Source organism: Cryptomeria japonica, chromosome 6, assembly GCF_030272615.1.
Source record: "Cryptomeria japonica chromosome 6, Sugi_1.0, whole genome shotgun sequence".
Taxonomy (NCBI): domain Eukaryota; kingdom Viridiplantae; phylum Streptophyta; class Pinopsida; order Cupressales; family Cupressaceae; genus Cryptomeria; species Cryptomeria japonica.
The window spans coordinates 390,661,283-390,679,846 of NC_081410.1; the positions used below are offsets into that span (position 1 = coordinate 390,661,283).

At 38.2% G+C, this 18,564-nt stretch overlaps 2 protein-coding genes across 2 annotated transcripts in view; one reads left to right on the top strand and one right to left on the bottom strand.

The window, feature by feature from the left end:
- LOC131038325 (acyl-lipid (8-3)-desaturase) overlaps positions 1 to 18,564 on the bottom strand; it is a 105,884-nt gene that overhangs the window by 42,343 nt on the left and 44,977 nt on the right. The gene's annotated exons all lie outside the window — the stretch shown is intronic.
- LOC131856094 (uncharacterized) lies at positions 13,083 to 14,583 on the top strand. Its single transcript, XM_059207369.1, has 4 exons — positions 13,083 to 13,179; positions 13,280 to 13,432; positions 13,539 to 13,939; positions 14,048 to 14,583. The coding sequence occupies exons 1-4, from the start codon at positions 13,116 to 13,118 to the stop codon at positions 14,507 to 14,509; spliced, it is 1,080 nt and encodes a 359-aa protein (XP_059063352.1). The 5' UTR covers positions 13,083 to 13,115; the 3' UTR covers positions 14,510 to 14,583.

The following is an 18,564-nucleotide window of genomic DNA, read 5'->3' on the forward strand; positions in this document are numbered from 1 at the left end:
AGGCTAGAAAATATAAAAATAGTAAACTACAGAAAGTTGGTAGCTGCAAGTCAAACAAAAGCTACAGCCAATAAGCTGAAAAGAAGCATCTATGAAATTGTTAATGTTAGGTTTATTACTAATAATTTATTAGGGCTAGAAGAATTAAATAATGTTGAAACACAATTCAATGTAAAGGAAAATAGAAAAATAATATTTTCCCCCAAACACAAAATTAAAAAAAAATAGTTATTATTTTTCAAACAAAATCGTCTGACCACGATCAGCTCCAAAGAATCAAAAATTCAATTTTTCATTCAAATGGTCTTTTAGTTGGATTCCATCAGTATTACTATAATATTGTTGTTTACTTTTTCATCTTTCTATTAGCTTCTGTACTTCTCAGAAATTGTAGAGCACCAACTTTGTACAAAGACAAAAACACGTACCTAAGCTATTAGGAGTATAAGATGCATGATGTAGAATTATTCAATATACAAACAGTGTTCCATTGAAACACGTCCCAGAGGATATTAGTGAAATTCCCAGGATCCCAGAACTCCCAAGGACTTAGAGACTTAGAAGGGATATTCCTTTTTTTCAGGACTGGACAGTATGCACCATTTGGTGTATAAATTTGTCTTTTAAAATGTAACTTTTAAAGAAAAAAATGCTGAAAACCACTTAAATGCTACAAGATGGAGGATTTTCATTGCAAATTCAGCACATTGTATTTAATTTTTTTAAATGTCAGCTTCTATTAGTTCAAACAAAGAGAGAAAATGCCTCTGTTTCTTTAACTGTCCTAGACAAATGGGGTTGCTCAAACATAAAAGGATTATCAGAGGAAACCAGGCAACAAACAGTGTCTAATCTATTATCCAAATTTGAATGAAAATTTTCAAAAATAAAATTCTCAAGCACAAACAAGAAATAATATTCAAAAGACAATTGTGCAAGTAGTCAAATAGTCAGGAGATGTTTTGGTAGGTGTTGGGCAGCCCTGTAACATTCTCCTACACAGTTGCAACCAACCCAACCTTCCAACCTTTGCATATGCTTTGTCAGACATGAATGGTACAATGAGCAAGGTGGTCTCTGTTGTTAAGTACTCACACATCGCCCCATTGCAAATGGGGACCCCCACTTTTTCACTTTTTTAGGTTAGTTGTCTTAGCTTAGTTGTTGGTTGTTGCCGAGTCTTTGCTATTAACCTTTTGTTTGTAGTTGCTCAGGAGCTGATCAAGTCTCTTTCTTAAGGAGAAAGGTTCAGCACTTCCTTTGCCCTCTTAAGCCTTCGACCTGCTTCTCCCAGCACTGCCAGTGGATGCCCAAACCTGATCACCCCCATTTCCATTCCTCACCATTGCCATCACCATTTTCACCCCTCCATTATTACCATTCACCCTCACCTTCCCTTCCACACTTCCATCCCATTCACTTCTTTCCTTCCAGCCTCTACATAACCTAACTTATATTTCCTAACTTCCATCTCCTCCCACTTCCTCTACCTCCCTACCTTCACCTATACCCTCACCTACCTAACCCTCTTCCCATCCTGGCATACTCATCCACTACCCTTCACCTACATTTACACCTACCTATACCTTCACCCTCACCTACACCTACATTTGCACCTACCTCTACCTTCCCATACATTCTCTAGACCACCCTCTATTTCCTTACCTACTACCCTCCCCTTAGCCTACCCATCCACTATCTTATTCCCCTACCACCATACCCTTTTCCTTTACCTACCACCCTACCTAACCCTCATCCCATCTTAGTCTACCCCACCTTTACCCTTCCACTACCCCTTATACCTCCCACTCCACTTTACTCCCTATATATCCTAACTCCTTCCATTATCCCTTATACCTCCACATCCTAAATCTACCTTCTCCCACGTATGCCCTACCCTTCCTACATCCCCCCACATCCATATCCCTTATGTCTCCCTTTCCCCCAACATCTTCTTCTTCCCTTCCTCACGTGGCACTTTCCTTACCACTCTTCACTTCCACGTCCCTTTCACCTTATCCCCTCCGTGGCACCTCTTTACCACATCCCCCCACCTTTCTTGCCACAATGTTCCCCTTACCATTACACCTTTCCCTTTCCTTTTTACACCCGTGGCATATTTGGGCCCCTCCAAAACTCTAGGATAGAGGATATAAAGCAGTTCACTTCAATTTAATTCAAACTTCCAAGATCGTACCTGCTCAAAAGGATTCACAGCGAAAGAAGATTTTAATTACTGATTGGCTTCAAAGGAGAGAAGATTTTCAAGCATAAATAAGGCGAATTATAATGGATACGCTGTGTAAGAGAAGACTTAAGTAGGCTGGTTTCTGATCAAAGAATTTTATCAGATCACTGAGAATTTTATCAGATCTCTGGGAAGTGATCAGACCTCATTCACCCTTCATTTAAATGCAATTTCCAGTGGATTAATTTCTCTGAGATTAGACCATAAGCAAACCTAAGGATATGATTAATATGTATGAGGTTTTAATTCAAATTATGTCTCTTTGCAGGTAAATTGCAAACAAGGTGAACATGGTACAAATGGAAAGCAAAATTCCGATCAGTCTTGGTGAAGAGGGGCAATCAGCATTTGATCAGATAGAAGAGATTAATGTGCCTACAGGAGATTAAAACCAGACTTAGGAAATGAAAATTAAGTGAGGATTTCAGATCTGAGAAAACAAGTAATTAGGCCTAAGATATTGAAGATCAAACCCAAATCAGAACATGGCTTAAGGCAAATTCCAAGGGCAGAGAATGATTTCACAGTTGCAGAAGTAAATAGAAACAACAGGATGCACATTTCAGATTACATCAACGAGCCTAAAAGGACCAATTTAGTTACTTGCAACAAAAACAGCCAAAGTTTAATCAAAATCCGATGGATTCATACAAAAGAAGCTATTGAAACCGATCTGGCCTAGGATACACATTTTGATCCCTTAGTGGACTGATATGTTGTTTGAAGGTCAATGGATAGTGATGCTTGGATCATAGTTTTAAAACTCGTGGACTCGCCACGGACTCGCGAGTCCATGGGAGCCACGAGTCGACTCGCCAAGGACTCGCGAGGCGAGTCCTGGCGAGTCCATCTGAAAGACTCGCGAGTCTTTTGCAAGGACTCGCGCGAGTCTTTCAGATGGACTCGCGCGACCCAGAAAAAAAGTCATGCAAGCTTTAAAATTGAGTTTTTTTCAAAAAAATTTGCCTTCATTTGGCGATGCCCCTTGACCCCAACTTGGGGGCGCTGCCCCCAAACCCCCGTCGAAAAATATAGGGGGAAACTGCGCCGAGGGAAGTAGGGAAAATTTAACCTCCGAGTCTGATTAGGCTCCATATAGCAGCATAATTAGCATTGAAGAAATCTTGGTATTATACATTTTAGAGTTGAAAGTTTGAAACTATGAGTATGTGACATGTGTAATGTTTCAATTATGGCTCTTATGCTCTCTAAATGCATTAATTTTTTTATGTTTTTTTGTAAAACTACGGTTTTTCTTTTTGCCGAGTCCTTGCCAAGTCTTTCACGAGTCTTTCACGAGTCCGAGTTCGAGTCCAAATTTTTGGTTAGGCGAGTCCGAGATTTTCAACTATGGCTTGGATATTCTTGTAGTAAGGAGAAGAACCTAGGCGAATGGAGCATTGTGCCTTGACACAAGTGCAACCTTTCCTTTGCTCATACACATGAATAATTGACATAAGGGCTGGACTGAAGATTGAATCAAGGAAGGTGTTGATGAGAGCAAGCTGGAGATGGCTATTTAAGGTGACTTCCACTGCCATCCAAGAGGTCTGATCGCACTTCATTGAGAGGCGGGTTGCAAAGGCAAAATTTAGCTAAGTACATAAAATTTCAATTGCTCCTTGATTGGAGCGAACTGCAGTTCCTCTGCCATTGGCAGGAAGTTTGCTCATTTCCTTTGCCAATGGAAGGGAGCGAAATTCCCTCATCTGCCTTCCACGGGGCCAAAACATCTTGAGTCATGAGATGATGCCTTTGTTTGAGCAACTAAGTTGATTTTGACCAGCAACCTTAAGATTTGGCTAAGTATATGCAACATCGCTCACTTCCTTTGCCACTGGCAGGAATTTCGCTCACTTCCATTGCCAATGGAAGAGAGCAACCTAACTCCTCTTGCATATTTGAAGATGATTTAATGAACATGAATGATAGAGAACAAGATCTTAGACATTTCTAATGCTTTACCTTGGAGCCTCACCTTTGCTCATTAGAAGGATTGAATTTGATGTAATAAGTGTTGAAAGTGCAAACTTCACTCACTTCCTTTGTCATTGGAAAGGAGCGAAGTGACTTCCCTTGCCAATGGAAGGGAGCAAAATGGCTTCCTAGGCATTCTCGGATGATAATTCGATGAATCTTTGCACATGGAGACTAAAACCTTGAGGCTCTACTTGATGAAGAAGGACGAATTGACCAAAATAAAATTCAAAGAGCAAGCCAAAATGTGCAACATCGCTCACTTCCTTTGCCAATGGAAGGGAGCGATGCTTGCTTCCTTTTCCACTGGCAGGAAATTCGCTCACTTCCTTTACCAATGGAAGGCAGTGATTCCCTCATAACCACGCCCAGCATCACAAGCTAACACATTTTGGTGCTAAGTTTTTTTTAATTCAAATGGAAAATGTTTAAAGATCACTAAGTCGGCCCTATAAACAATTATGATTTTTGAGCAATACCTTATCAAGTCGGCTTTGGTAACTAAAAGACACACCTATTCCTTAAGCGCCTATAAAAGGGCATTCAAGATGTTCATTTGAATTAGCATCTCAACGCAAATTTCTTCTCTACAAAAGGCAAAGCAGCGAATTCAATCATAAGCGAGGCGAATTTGATAAAAAGAGCAGCGAGTTCAATCAGAGGTGTAGCGAATTGGATCAGGTTATAGAAGCAAGGAAGAAGGAACTTTATCACTTGAAGAAGATAAAGACTCGGCATCAATATCACGAACATGAGACAGAGTAAATACAACATGAGAATGAAGGCACTCAAGGGAGAAAAAATTTCACGATCTTGAATTTACTCCGGAAATCCAAGAATCATTGCTAGTACATCGGGTGACTATTCCAAAAGAGTTAATCAAAGTTGGAAGATTCATTTGAACAACATGATATAATTTGGGAATGTGCCTTCACCATCATCATCACATTGAGCTAATTGAATAATGTTGAGTATCAAGAGATATTGCTCAATACTCATTCATGATAATGAATCAAGTCTACAAGTGCAAGTTGAGGTGGCATCTTAGTCATCATTTCACCAATCAGAGGGTTATGCATCAGCACGTCCAAATCCAATGAACCAAGCTCATTCATGGGGACACAAACTCCAATGTACCTACCCCCACTATCTATTGGTCAAATATTCAAGAGAAGACATATGTCCAAAGATTGTAATTATTTCATTGGTTAAGAAGAGTTTGTTGTAACAAACCCTAAAGAGATCTGAGCCTTTGAATTGTAATGAGCTCTCTATATAAGGCTCAAACTTCTCATTTGTAAAGGTTAATAGAAGATTAATAGTTAATAGAGTACTGAATAGTTTAATAGCAAATAGCAGCTAGAGTGGAGTAGGAGGAGAAGGCAGAAATTGTTGCCAAAGTTGTAAACAAACTTCCTTTTCATTGAAGTTATGGTAATGTGTTGTTTCTTTACAAGTGCATGGTTTCTTGTTGGATCTTCATGTTAGATGATGAATAAAAGGAACTGTGTATGATTCGTGGTGAAACTCCTAATCCATACCACTAGCGGTTGGTTGATTGCAAATCCGCCTTGTGTGGTCAACTGGAATACTTGAATAAGCTTAAGTTCAATTGTTATTCAATCATTGATATGCATTCAATCAATGGTGTTTATGCTTGATAATGATTTGAAAATCATCTAATTTACTTAGAAGATCGCACTAAGCTTTGTGGAGTTGTTGCTTAGCATGTCAAAGCAGGGCTTAGTCGAGTTCCCCAAAGATTGTCCATCGTTCCTACATTCCTAGACTTCTTAAACCCTATGCCTTTTGCCCTTTTTTAATTCTCCAAGCAAGTAGTTAGAATCTAAGTTCCAGCAATTCAAGCATTCAATTATTCAACGTAAGTCCCCTTGTGATTCCAGCATTATCACATCAAACCATTGAGCTTATCCACACGTAGTGACCCGACATTAGGAACCTTGGAGTTGTCTCATTTGATCACGAAGCATAGCATTGAGAGACTTTACTCAAGAGAGGATAAGATACTTTTGGGTATTTAATTCTGTGTTTGATCGTACATAAAAAACACATCAACAGTCTCCCCTATACTACCCATTCCCTGGAGCTTTGCTAATTAACACATCAATTGCCTTTCTATTTCTCTTTCATACAACCAAACATGTCTGATTGCTACTCAACCACCACATTCTTACAATTTTTTAGTGTTTCATATTGAATTTATGGCTTGTTGAGTTCCATAGAAATAATACTATCTATTTTGTTGATCTTGGAGTAAGGTTCAACATGTACAGGAAGGAAGAAAAACTAACACATTTTTTGAAAACAATCATGAATCATCACCTCATATGAGTCTTGTTTGGAAGTTTGAACTACACCCCAAGGAATGGTGAACCTTATCCATATCTCATCTTGAATGGAGCTTGAATCTGAATTAGTAAGTTTACATTTCCCATAAATTTCTACATAGATGACCTATTTACTTTTGGGGTTTGTACAGTAGAATGAGTATGAAGGACCAAAAAGTGATCATGAACATCTTCTATCATAAGACTTCCATGGTATATGCAACACATTTCCCTTCTCAGCTGATTCACACCTTACACAAATCCCACAACTGTTGCTAACCTCATAGTGACTTCTCTGCCAACATCCCTCCAACTTCACGACAAATCCACACTTTACACAATTCTTACAACTATTGTCAACCTCATTGCAATTTATTTACCAACATCCTTCTTCACACAGACCAACTTTCACAGTGTCAAGGTATGCGTGTACCACTTAAACATCATAAAGAAAAGTATACACCCACCAAGGTGAATTTGCTCCAAGTTTGTGCTTAATGCAACATTTAACTGTTATGCCATTAGGTACACAAAGTAATGTTTGTCCCAACTTTGCAGCTTGCATAAGCATGCATACACGACAAAACAGTAAAATTGAATTGAATAAGCTCTTTTTGTAATTCCATGAGTTAAACTGAATTGAATAACCTTGTCGAGCTTTGCAATGATGCTAGCTATTCATAAACTAATAATTTTTGGTGTTCCTTTAGCAATTTATTTTGCGATATTGTATGATGCTCATCCACTTAATCATTTCCTATTGATGTAGATTTACTAGTCTCTAATTTCACCAGAAATCATCATTCATTAGTGTTATGTAGTTAATTTTTGTTTACAGCCAAATATCGATATTTGCCTTCACAAATAGGAAGTAGTGTTTGTTCATGCTTGACGTGTTTATCCTCTTTAACCTCAAAATCTCATTGCAGGGCATGATTGTCAGCAGTCTCATGTTGCATTTGGGGTAAACACATTAGGATCATCCTGTCATCCTAGCGATGAACCAATGACCAAGTTTGCAGCACATTTGCCTCATCGGAAAGATCAACTCAACTATGAAACCATCTCCAAATCCATGAGGTCTTTTATAAACGCCCTTCCATCAAATTTTTCTTCCAAAATCTAATCCATGGGAATTGATGAAATGAAAAATCAATTAAGTTATAGGGTGACATGATAACCACTAGAAAAATCCAGAAACGCTCTATTATGAAATAACTTGAAAAAGAGGAAGATAATATGAAATCTGCTGCAAATGCTTTGTAATGGCTGAAAATAACAAGCCACTTTGAGGAGGCAAACCTCCAAATATCTTCAATGAGGACACAATTCACAATTTGTTGTTGAAATAAGACTCACAACCTATACCCTACTTATGCCTAGGATATCACCTAGGCAGACCTAAATATGACTATATATGCCCATGGCAGACCTAAATAACTAAATAGCAATCTAATAATGATGATATGACTTAATTAGGAGTTAAGATAGCCATAAGCCAACTACTCACAACCACATACATAGTCTTTACTCACAACCACATACATAGTCTTTGAAAGATAATAGCTGCTCTAGAAAATATTTTAGGCTATCATGATTTGTCTTAACTTTGAAGTGTCTTCTCATTAGATATGGTTCCATTATTTAACTGCATGAAGAATACCTAGCATTTCCTTCTCATAAATAGGTTTGCATTGATTCTTACCCTTTGATTGAGAGCTCTCAAAAGCAATGGGCTTGCCCTCTTGTAGAAGAATTGATCCAATACCATCACCTAAAGCATCACATTTCACAATAAAATCCTTGGTGATGTCTGGAGTAGCTAGAACAAGAGTAGTGCACCTATCCTCCTTCAATCTCTCAAATGTTGCATTAGTAGACTCGTTCCAATGAAGAGAATACTTCTTCAATAGTGAGTGGTGCTTCTATATGGGCATAGTTCCTCACAAATCTTCTATAGTATCCAGTCAACCCTAGGAAGCCCCTCAATTTCTTAATGGTTTTGGGAACAGGCCATTCCACAATAGCCCTAATTTTGTTCGGATCCACCTTTACTCCATGTGAAACTATGTCTCCCAAGTACTCCACCTCTTTGGACCAAAAGCACACTTGGAAGGCTTTGCATAGAGCTGGTGATATTGGAGAACTTGTAACGCTATATCAACATGATGTAAACATTCTTCCCATGTCTTGCTAAATTAAACACTAATACAAACTTCCTCAAAAAAATCTTAAACGGAGTTCATCAAATTTTGAAATGTAGATGGCACATAAGTAAGACCAAACAGCATCACCAAAAACTCCTAATGACCCTCATGAGTCCTAAATATTATCTTGGTAATACCTTCTTCCTTAATTTGAATTTGGTGTACATGTTGAACACTCTATAGTCTCGACACATGTGCCATGTTTCATCCTTCTTGCGCGCTATTACCACTGGTGAGAAGTAAGCACTCTAGCTATGCCTAATGACTTTTTTTCTGGGTCGCGCAAGTCCTTGCAAAAGACTCGCGCGAGTCCTTGCAAAAGACTCGCGCGAGTCCTTGCAAAAGACTCGCGCGAGTCCTTCAGATGGACTCGCAAGGACTCGCGAGTCCTTGGCGAGTCGACTCGTGGCTCCCATGGACTCGCGAGTCCACGAGTTTTAAAACTATGGATAAAACATGCATATATACATTATATTCATATGAAAACATGGATAAAGCATGTATATATCTACATTATATAACCTTAACATATAACATTTGTGTTCAATTGATGCACTTGTTTGACCACCAATATTGATGGTATTGATCAATCTACCCTAGGCTTTCTCATTGATGTTCATCTCCAGCCCAAGCATGTGAGTTTGAAGGAGTGTGAGTAGTTTCCAGCCTGAAAAGTACGGCCCAGTACAAGTTGTACCTCTTGCATATTACGAAAAGTAATTGGTAAAATTTTGATTGTATTAAAAGAATGATCGAAAGATCATTATAAAGAATTACAAAAACGATGTTTCTAAAATGAAACAATCATAAATAGAAACAATCTGAATATTTACAATATATTACATAATTGACCATTAAATATATAGATTATATAATAATATGATATTATTCTAATATTGCAGATCTGGCATGATTTGTTGGGTATGATTCCCTCCATTTCTTGGCACATTTATTGCTGTTTGGTGGTGTTGCTAGTGTATGTTGCTGCTAGGTAATGTTAAGAGGTGTTCTTTGATGTTTTGGAAAGGTGTTTGATGAACTTGGTAGCTGTTTTGACCTGCAAACATCAGATCTGCAATTAAGTTTGAGCTGTGCACAATGGTTTCTAGACTTGGCATTGATCATTCTAGCACTTGTTTGCAAGTAATTCATTGTTTCTTTCTGGTTGGAAGATATTTTTGATAGTATTAAATTACTATTATGAACTACAACCACTTCTTTATGCACTGTGAGGCTCTGGGAGGCTCTGGGTGTTTGTGAAATTGATTACCAAGGAGTTGTTCATATTATTGAGTGCTTTTGGCTATGATTCAGACCTGTTTACCCTTCATATCAGAGAAAAGTCCCATGTTGCTGACCTCCAACCACTTTTTTACACACTACCAAATTCTGGGTGTTTGTGAAATTTATTAGCAGGCTGTTATTCATTATTTCTAAGTGCTTTTGGCAGTGATTCAGACATGTTTACCCCTCATATCAGTGAAAAATCCAGCATTACAGACCTATAATCACTTTCATATGGATTACCAAGTTCCAGATGTTTGTGAAATTGAGTTGTGCTTGCTACCTAGATCAGTTGCAGCATCTATCCCAATGTTTTCCAGACCTGTTGTTGTACTTAGAACTAACATATGTAGTTAAAGGTGTATGAAATTTATCAAACACTTATGCACTATTGCTGAGGTGTGGTGACCCACAAAAAGAAATTTCAAAATATTTTTTTTAAAGCATTTGAGTCTTTTTTTAATTTTTGAATGTGTTGGGAAAAGGGCAACAGTTGGCTATTCCCAGGGCAGTTTGGAAGGTGATGGGCGTCCACAACCGTCCCGAGGACAGGGGGCATCCCCTCCAAGAATTGTTGTCATCCCCAAATTTTTGGGACATTTCTTGGGAGAGTACAATTTTGGGTACACAGGGGGGGCGTCCCCTAGCCATTCCCGTGCCCCCAAAACATCCCAAGGACAAGGACGAGGGATTTAGGTCTGGGACATGAATGGAAATCAATGGTTGTTGAAAGAGGTGAGACATGTTCCTCATTTAAGAAGAAACCTAATCTCAATAGGACAACAAGGAAGTGAAGGTTGCGCAATTACATTTGCAAATAATTTGTGGAAGTTCACTAAACAATCATTGACAATAGCCAAAGGAGAAAAGTTAGGTCCATTGTTTTTATGTATGGGTAATTCTAATTTTTCTATTTCCTTAGCTTCCATTGGAACAGATGCAACATTATGGCAAAATAGGCTTGGGCACATGATTGAGAAGGGGATGAGCATTCTCCATTCAAGAAATTTATTGCCAAGTTGGAAGCAAGTTGATTTGGATTTCTGTGAAAACTGTGTTTATAGAAAACAACAAAGTCAGATTTCTCAAAGTTGGGAAGGAATAGAAAGAAAAGTTAGAGCTTGTGGACTCAAATGTATGGGGACCGGCTCAAATATCATCTTTTGGTGGCTCTTACTATTATGTTACTTCTATTAATGATACAACTAGAAAAACTTGGGTTTACTTCATTCCCAAAAAATTTGATGTATTTGATATCTTTACAAAATGGAAAGCTATGGTTGAGAATGAAATAGGAAATAAGTTGAAGTCTCTTAAGATCAGATAATGGAGGTGAATACTACAGCAAAGAGTTTGATAGTTATTGTTCATACCATAGGATCAGAGAAACGGGACTCACCCGAAATCGCCCAGACTCGGCAAGTCCGAGTCCGAGTCAGGCTGGCCCAAACTCTTTAACAAGTTAACGAGTTTGGCCCAAACTCGCCAAACTCGGCGAGTCCCGAGCCCTGGACTCGGCCAGCGTTGGCATAAGTTAAAACGCCAAAAAAAAATTGTTTGGAAAGTTTTTTTAAATCCGTTTTTTAATGTTAATTGTCTTCTAGCCCTAAAAGTGACTTTCATTTCATTCACTTGCAAAAAAAGGAAGAGTAAAGTGAGTTGGGAAGAAAAACAAGGGTGCATAGAAGAAAAACCAGCAAGGAGGAAGCTCAAGTTTTCTTCAATTTGTCACATTGGAGCTGCATCGTGTTTCAATTTGGTGCATCAAGAGTTGGATAGGAAGAGTTTGCAGCTCATTTCAAGCTTGTTGTAAGAGGTAAGATTGTTTTTTTAAACATTATTTTGTTTCTTGTATGCAAAAATTCCATTTTCTATTCATTTATTTTGAAAGTTTTACATTTTCTTGTATGCAAGATCTTTTGTATGTTTGTAATTTGTATGTAGCATGTAGTATGTAGTTGTACTATGTAGGGTTGTATGTAGGGTTTGTAAATTTTTTTTTTTTAAATTGTAGGGTTTGACAAACCCTACAATTTTTTTTAAAAAAAATTTACAAACTCTACTTTAGTTTTTTTGAATGTATGTATTAATTTTATTTTGTATTTGTAATGTTTTATTGCAGCAAACTTCACTTTATTATTTGCCTCAACTTCAAGTTTCACAAAACCATCCTAAAATGTCTACTTCAGCTTCTAGACCCCCCATGAGAAAGGACCCTGCTTGGAAACAATATTCAATGGAGGTATATATAGGCTGAAATACCATATTGTTGGTGTGCGTGGACATGATGCCGAACCATGCCTAAAAGCAGTCTCTGAGGCCGTACGTGATTGTTATGTAATGGTTGAGGAGATTGAAAGAAAAAAGAAACAAAAGGAGGATCGCGCGGCCCTTGGGAGAGAGATAGTTTTAGGAAGAGGGACACAGTTAGGTTGTGTTGGAGGCCCTTCTTCCTTACCTCCATATCGTCCCACTCAGTTTGCTACTGCTGGTGCTTCCGTTTCTGCTTCTGCTTCTGTAAGTGGCAGTGCCACCGCCACTTCTCATGCTCCTACCACTAGTAGTTGTAGTGGGAATGTTACCATTGGACCTAGGATTCGTAAATCTAGGTTGGATTCCTTCTTTGTGCCTCGCACTACTCCTGGGTCCCAACCGTCGCTTGAGAGCATGGGTTGGAACAAGGAGGTCCATGATGCTGCTAAAATGGGAATTGGCAGGTTTTGGAGCTACAGCTATATTCCATTATATTCCATTCTTTGTAGCCAGGTGAATGTTTTACTAACTTTTATGTTTGATAACTTTGATTGTTTTAATTTTTATACTTAACTTATCTCATTGAATTTTTATACTTTAACTTATTTCATTGAGTTTCTTTGCGACAGGTCTCCTTAATGGCAACAAATGGTTGATGCCATTACCATATGCGGGGCGGGGTTCAAAGCCCCTAGTGAGAGTGATTTGAGGGGACCCATTTTGTCTCAAATGGTGGATGATGTGAAAAAGGATTTAGAGGAACAACGCCACATATGGAGCACTAAAGGTTGCACCATCATGACTGATGGTTGGACGGATAGGAGAAATAGAACTCTCCTTAATTTTCTTGTTTCTTCCGCAGGTGATTGATTAATTTTAGTTTCATATAGTTTTTAATTTTTTATTTTTTATCTAGTGGTTTATTGAATGATCATTGACCTAGCTTTATTTTTTTATTTCAGGGGGCACCGTTTTCATCAAGTCCATTGATGCCTCCGCCCATTGCAAGAATGCCACCTACCTATGTGAGCAGATAGAGGAGGTGATTGAAGATGTGGGTGAGGAGAACGTGGTACAGGTGGTGACCGACAATGCAGCAAATTATGTTGCTGCGGGTAAACTTTTGATTACAAACTAATTTTATTTGCAAATTAATTACTATCTTGTAGTTTGTACCTCCATTAATTACAATTTACAATGCAACAAATTATGTTGCTGCAGGTAGACTATTGATGGGGAGGCACCCATCTATAGTTTGGACTCCATGTGCTGCTCATTGCATTGACCTCATGTTGGAGGATATTGGAAAAATCCCATGGGTCAAGAGATGTGTAAAAAGGGCAAGAAATGTCTGCAAATTTGTATATAATCATTCATGGGTGTTGGCTCTTATGAGACAATACACAGAGCAGAAGGAGTTGCATCGTCCAGGAATCACAAGATTTGCCACAAACTTCCTCACATTGCAGTCCATGCTTAGGTCTAAGTCTGCCTTGAGACGTATGATTGTTGGTGAGGAGTGGTCTTCCTCATCCTATGCTACCACCCCTGCAGGGATAGAGATGGCAGACTGCATTTTTGATGAGCAAGGCTTTTGGGTCCCTTGTGATGAGATAGTGAAGGTAATTTTTTTATAAATTCTACAATTTAACTTCATGTTTTATAACTTATTATATGTATTCTCTTATTTGCTCATTTTTCTAAATTACACAATATTTTCAATTTTGCAGTTTGTTAAGCCCTTGGTGGTTTTGTTGCGAGTTGCGGATGGAGATAAGCCCGCAATGGGCTATATATATGAGGGCATGGATAGGGCGAAGGAGGCCATCAGATTCGTCTATGGAGCAGATGAGAGCAAGTATGGTCCCATTTGGGAGATCATTGATAGAAGATGGCATCATCAGCTTCATAGGCCCATCCATGCGGCAGCCTATTATCTGAATCCGGCATTCCGTTTTATCCCTTCTTTCAAGGCTGATGCGGAGGTCCTTAATGGGCTATATGCAATCATGGAGAAGATGGGACCTGCTGGTACTTCTCAGATAGACCTTTTTCGAGAGCTACAGATGTTCTCAGATGCACAAGGGGGGACCTTCTCTCGTCCTGTCGCCAAAGACGGTAGGACAACTATGATGCCAGGTAAAAATAAATTGTTAGGCTTAATTTTAGTTTTATTCAATACTATATTGTAACTTGTTAAATGAGTTCATGAGTGAGACTGATTTTATTTATTTTTCTCATTTCAAACTCAGATCATTGGTGGAACTTTTTTGGCCCAAAGACACCAAATGTTCAAAAGTTGGCCATTCATATCTTGAGCCAACCATGCAGCGCATCAGGTTGTGAGCGCAATTGGAGTATGTTTGAGCACATACACTCCAAGAGGCGCAATAGATTATCTGTGGAGAAGATGAATGATCTCGTCTTTGTTCACTACAACCTCCGCCTGAGAATGAGAAAGAATGCAACAGTTGACATGTCTCCTATCATTCTAGATGAGGTTGATCTTGAAGCAGAGTGGGCCAATGAGAATCAAACAGCTCCTGGGACTCCTACAGTTGTATTTAGTGATGATGACATTGATTGGATCGACCAGGTAGATATAGAGGCTGAGGCTGTAGCCATGGCAGAGGAGGAGCAGAGAGCACGAGCAGAGACAGGAAATACTGAGACTCAGAGTGACACAGTTGTTCCTGATGTTGGTGAGCATGACACAGCCGTTCGGCCCGTTCCTGATGTTGGTGAGCATGGCATGGTGTCACGGGGAGCGACTATGGCTGCTGAATCATCCAGGACCTACTTTAAACGCCTTCGCAGGGGGCCAGGGCGAGAGGGTGCACGGCCCTCTGAGCCATAGGCTTGTACACTTGTTGTTGTATTTAGTATTTACTATTTACCTTTGGTATTTGTATGAAACATTTGATGATGATCATATGATGACATGGATTTTTTATTCCATGAGTTTTGTAATATTGTATACATTTGACAATATTTATATATCTATGTTTGTTATTTTCTTCAGCTACAATTTGCGTTTATGCTTATGTGATTGATGTATACTTGTGTATGTAATCAAATGAGCCGAGTTTAATGATGTTTTTGTGTCTTTAAGGTGTATTCAATAAAGGGTGTCTGAAACAAGTTTTAAATCTTTAAAAATCTCTAAATTTCTTGAGTTTTTCACTTTCCCGAGTCCAGCCGAGTCTCGAGTCCGAGTCCGAGTCGGCCTTGCCGAGTCCGAGCCGAGTCCAAGTCCCGTTTCTTTGCATAGGATTGGTAGACAAAAGACAATTCCAAGAACACCACAACAAAATGGTGTGTCTAAAAGGATGGATAGAATAATCATAGAGCGTGCAAGGAGTATGGGATTGCATGCAAGATTGCCACTACAATTTTAGGTAGATGTTATAGATATTGTTGTTTACATAATAAATAGAGGACCTTCAAGTTCCTTAGATGGTGGTATTCAAGAGGAGGCATGGACGAGTAAAAAGGCAAACTACTTATTTCTCAAACATTTGATTGGAAAGAAGATGTTATAGATATTGTTGTTTACATAGTAAATAGAGGACCTTCAAGTTCCTTAGATGGTGGTATTCAAGAGGAGGCATGGACGAGTAAAAAGGCAAACTACTTATTTCTCAAACATTTGATTGGAAAGAATTTGTTCATATTGACAAAAAATAGAACAAACCTTGAGGGAAAATCCAAGAAGTGTACTTTCATTGGATATGTTGTTAATGATTTTGTTTATCATTTATGGGAATATAAGAATCACAAAATCATTAGGAGTAGAGATGTCATATTCAATAAAAAGGTCATATACAAAGATCAATTGCAAGGAAAGAAACAAGAAAAGGAAAACACGGAATATACAGTGCTTGATGAAATCCTAGAAAATGTATTTCCAAAGGTGCCAAAAAATCAGAATGTTCAACAACCAAAACACAAAGTACCTCAAACTCCTACAAGAAGATCTACCAAAATAAGAAGACCCCTTGAACGATACTCTCCATCATATTATATCTTGCTGATTGATACTAGTGAACCAGAAAGTTATGAAAAAGCAATACAGGTGGAAACCAAAAAGAAGTGGGAGCAAGGAATGAGAGAGGAGATAGACTCTTTGATACAAAACCAAACTTTAGAATTAGTCCAATTACTTGAAGGAGCACTGCCAAACAAATGGGTTTACAAGCTGAAGGAAGAACATGGAGAAAAGAAAAGATGTAAAGCCAGAATTATGGTAAAAAGACTTGCATAGAAGAAAGGTATATATTTTAATGAAATATTTTCTCTTGTTCTTAAGATTACTTAAGTCTTGCAACAACAAAAGGCTTGCATCTTGAACAGCTAGATGTAAAAACGGCTTTTCTCCATGGAGATTTGTATGCAGCAACCACAAGAATATAAGGTCAAAGGTAAGAGGGACTTAGTGTATAAGTTCAAGAAGATCTGACCTAAAGCAAGCACTGCCAAACAAATGGGTTTACAAGCTGAAGGAAGAACATGGAGGAAAGAAAAGATGTAAAGCCAGAATTATGGTAAAAAGTTTTGCATAGAAGAAAGGTATATATTTTGATGAAATATTTTCTCTTCTTCTTAAGATGACTTAAGTCTTGCGACAACAAAAGACTTGCATCTTGAACGGCTAGATGTAAAAACGGCTTTTCTCCATGGAGATTTGTATGGAGCAACCACAAGAATATAAGGTCAAAGGTAAGAGGGACTTAGTGTGTAAGTTCAAGAAGATCTGACCTAAAGCAAGCACTCAGGCAATGGTATTTGAAATTTGATAGTTTTATGATTGAGCAAGGTTATTATTCAAAGTTTATGACATGCTTGTTGTTAAATCTAATATGCAACATACCAATGAGCTCAAGCAGAAATAGTGAAGTCATTTGCTATGAAGGACTTGGGTGCAACAAAACAAATCATTGGTATGAGAATAACAAGAGACAAGAAAAACTGCACATTAACATTGTCTCAAGCGAGTACATAGAAAAGATGTTCAAAAGATTTCAGATGTAGAATGCAAAACCAATTAGTACACCTTTGCCCAACCATTTTAAATTAACTAAGGAAATGTGTTAAAGTTATAGATTAACATCTATAGTGGTTACATACTTCCTCTTACGTTGAATAATACAGTTTTCAACCCTTATAAAAGAGTGTTATAGTTTTATAGATAGTTAGGAGCTTGCTGATTATAGGAGATTAAAGTGATGTTGACCTCATTAAGAAAATGTTGGTTATCAAAAATGGTAGCATGAAGATGTTTTGGTGTAAAATATTTTAGATATTGATAAGATGTTGGATTCCCTTTACCATCTAGATTACATTTTGACTAATGATTGTACTTGTGTATACCTCTTGAAAGTTGAGTGAATGATAATAAGATCCTTAATAAGTTATCACATGCAAGGATTGAGGTTCTTGTAACCTCTTGTATGCACTTGTATGCTCATGGAAGCTATGTATGCTTTCATATGCATTCTTGTGTTTTGTTGTAACGTTTTCACACATCACCCCATTGCAAATGGGGGCCCCCGCTTTTTCGCTTTAGGCTTAGGGTTTTAGTGTTGTTGTCTTTGCTTAGTGTCAGTCTCTTAGTCGTTATCCTTTGCTTGTGGGGAGGTTGGTTTTGTCAGATTGAAACTTGCATGATTAAATTGTTTTAGGTAATCAAGTCATCAAAATCTCATTAACAAACATGAATAGGTCCTAGGGTTTTAGGATGTCGAGGGACTAGGTTTGAAGAATGGTTGCTAGAATCACTTCCAATGATGAAGAATATCTAAATAATGAATTGTGGAAACATTGGGCTTACCAAAATTTCGAAGGTGAAAAATTGACTAAGAGTCTTGCTCAAGGCATGGTCTTGACGCTGGCTTGAGGTGTTTTGTGCAAATGAACCTTAAAATTGCACCTAAGCTAGAGATAATTTGAGGAAGAGTAGCATCAATTTGTCAAGGCATAGGTCAAATACAAGTCTAACTTGTGCAAATCAGCCCCAAAAGGCTGCTTATCTTAGTGAAAATCAGCCTCAAAAGACCGCCTCAAGCAAACTTAGATGTGCAATTAAGCCATCAAAAGCCAACTTAGTAAAAAAAATTAGTGCAATTGAAGGCCTAAAAGCCGCCTAAGCAAGGATGTTTTGTGCAATTGAGGGTGAAAATTCTGCCCAAGTTTGTGCAATTGAGGGTGAAACTTTCACCTTTACTTGTGCAAATGACCTATCAAAATG

Bases quoted from the DNA above. Each gene is read 5' to 3' on its own strand.
- LOC131856094 (XM_059207369.1), top strand. From the start codon at position 13,116: ATGACTGATGGTTGGACGGATAGGAGAAATAGAACTCTCCTTAATTTT. The intron at 13,180-13,279 runs GTGATTGATTAA...TTTTTATTTCAG, and splicing joins TTTTCTTGTTTCTTCCGCAG to GGGGCACCGTTTTCATCAAG. The intron at 13,940-14,047 runs GTAATTTTTTTA...TCAATTTTGCAG, and splicing joins CTTGTGATGAGATAGTGAAG to TTTGTTAAGCCCTTGGTGGT.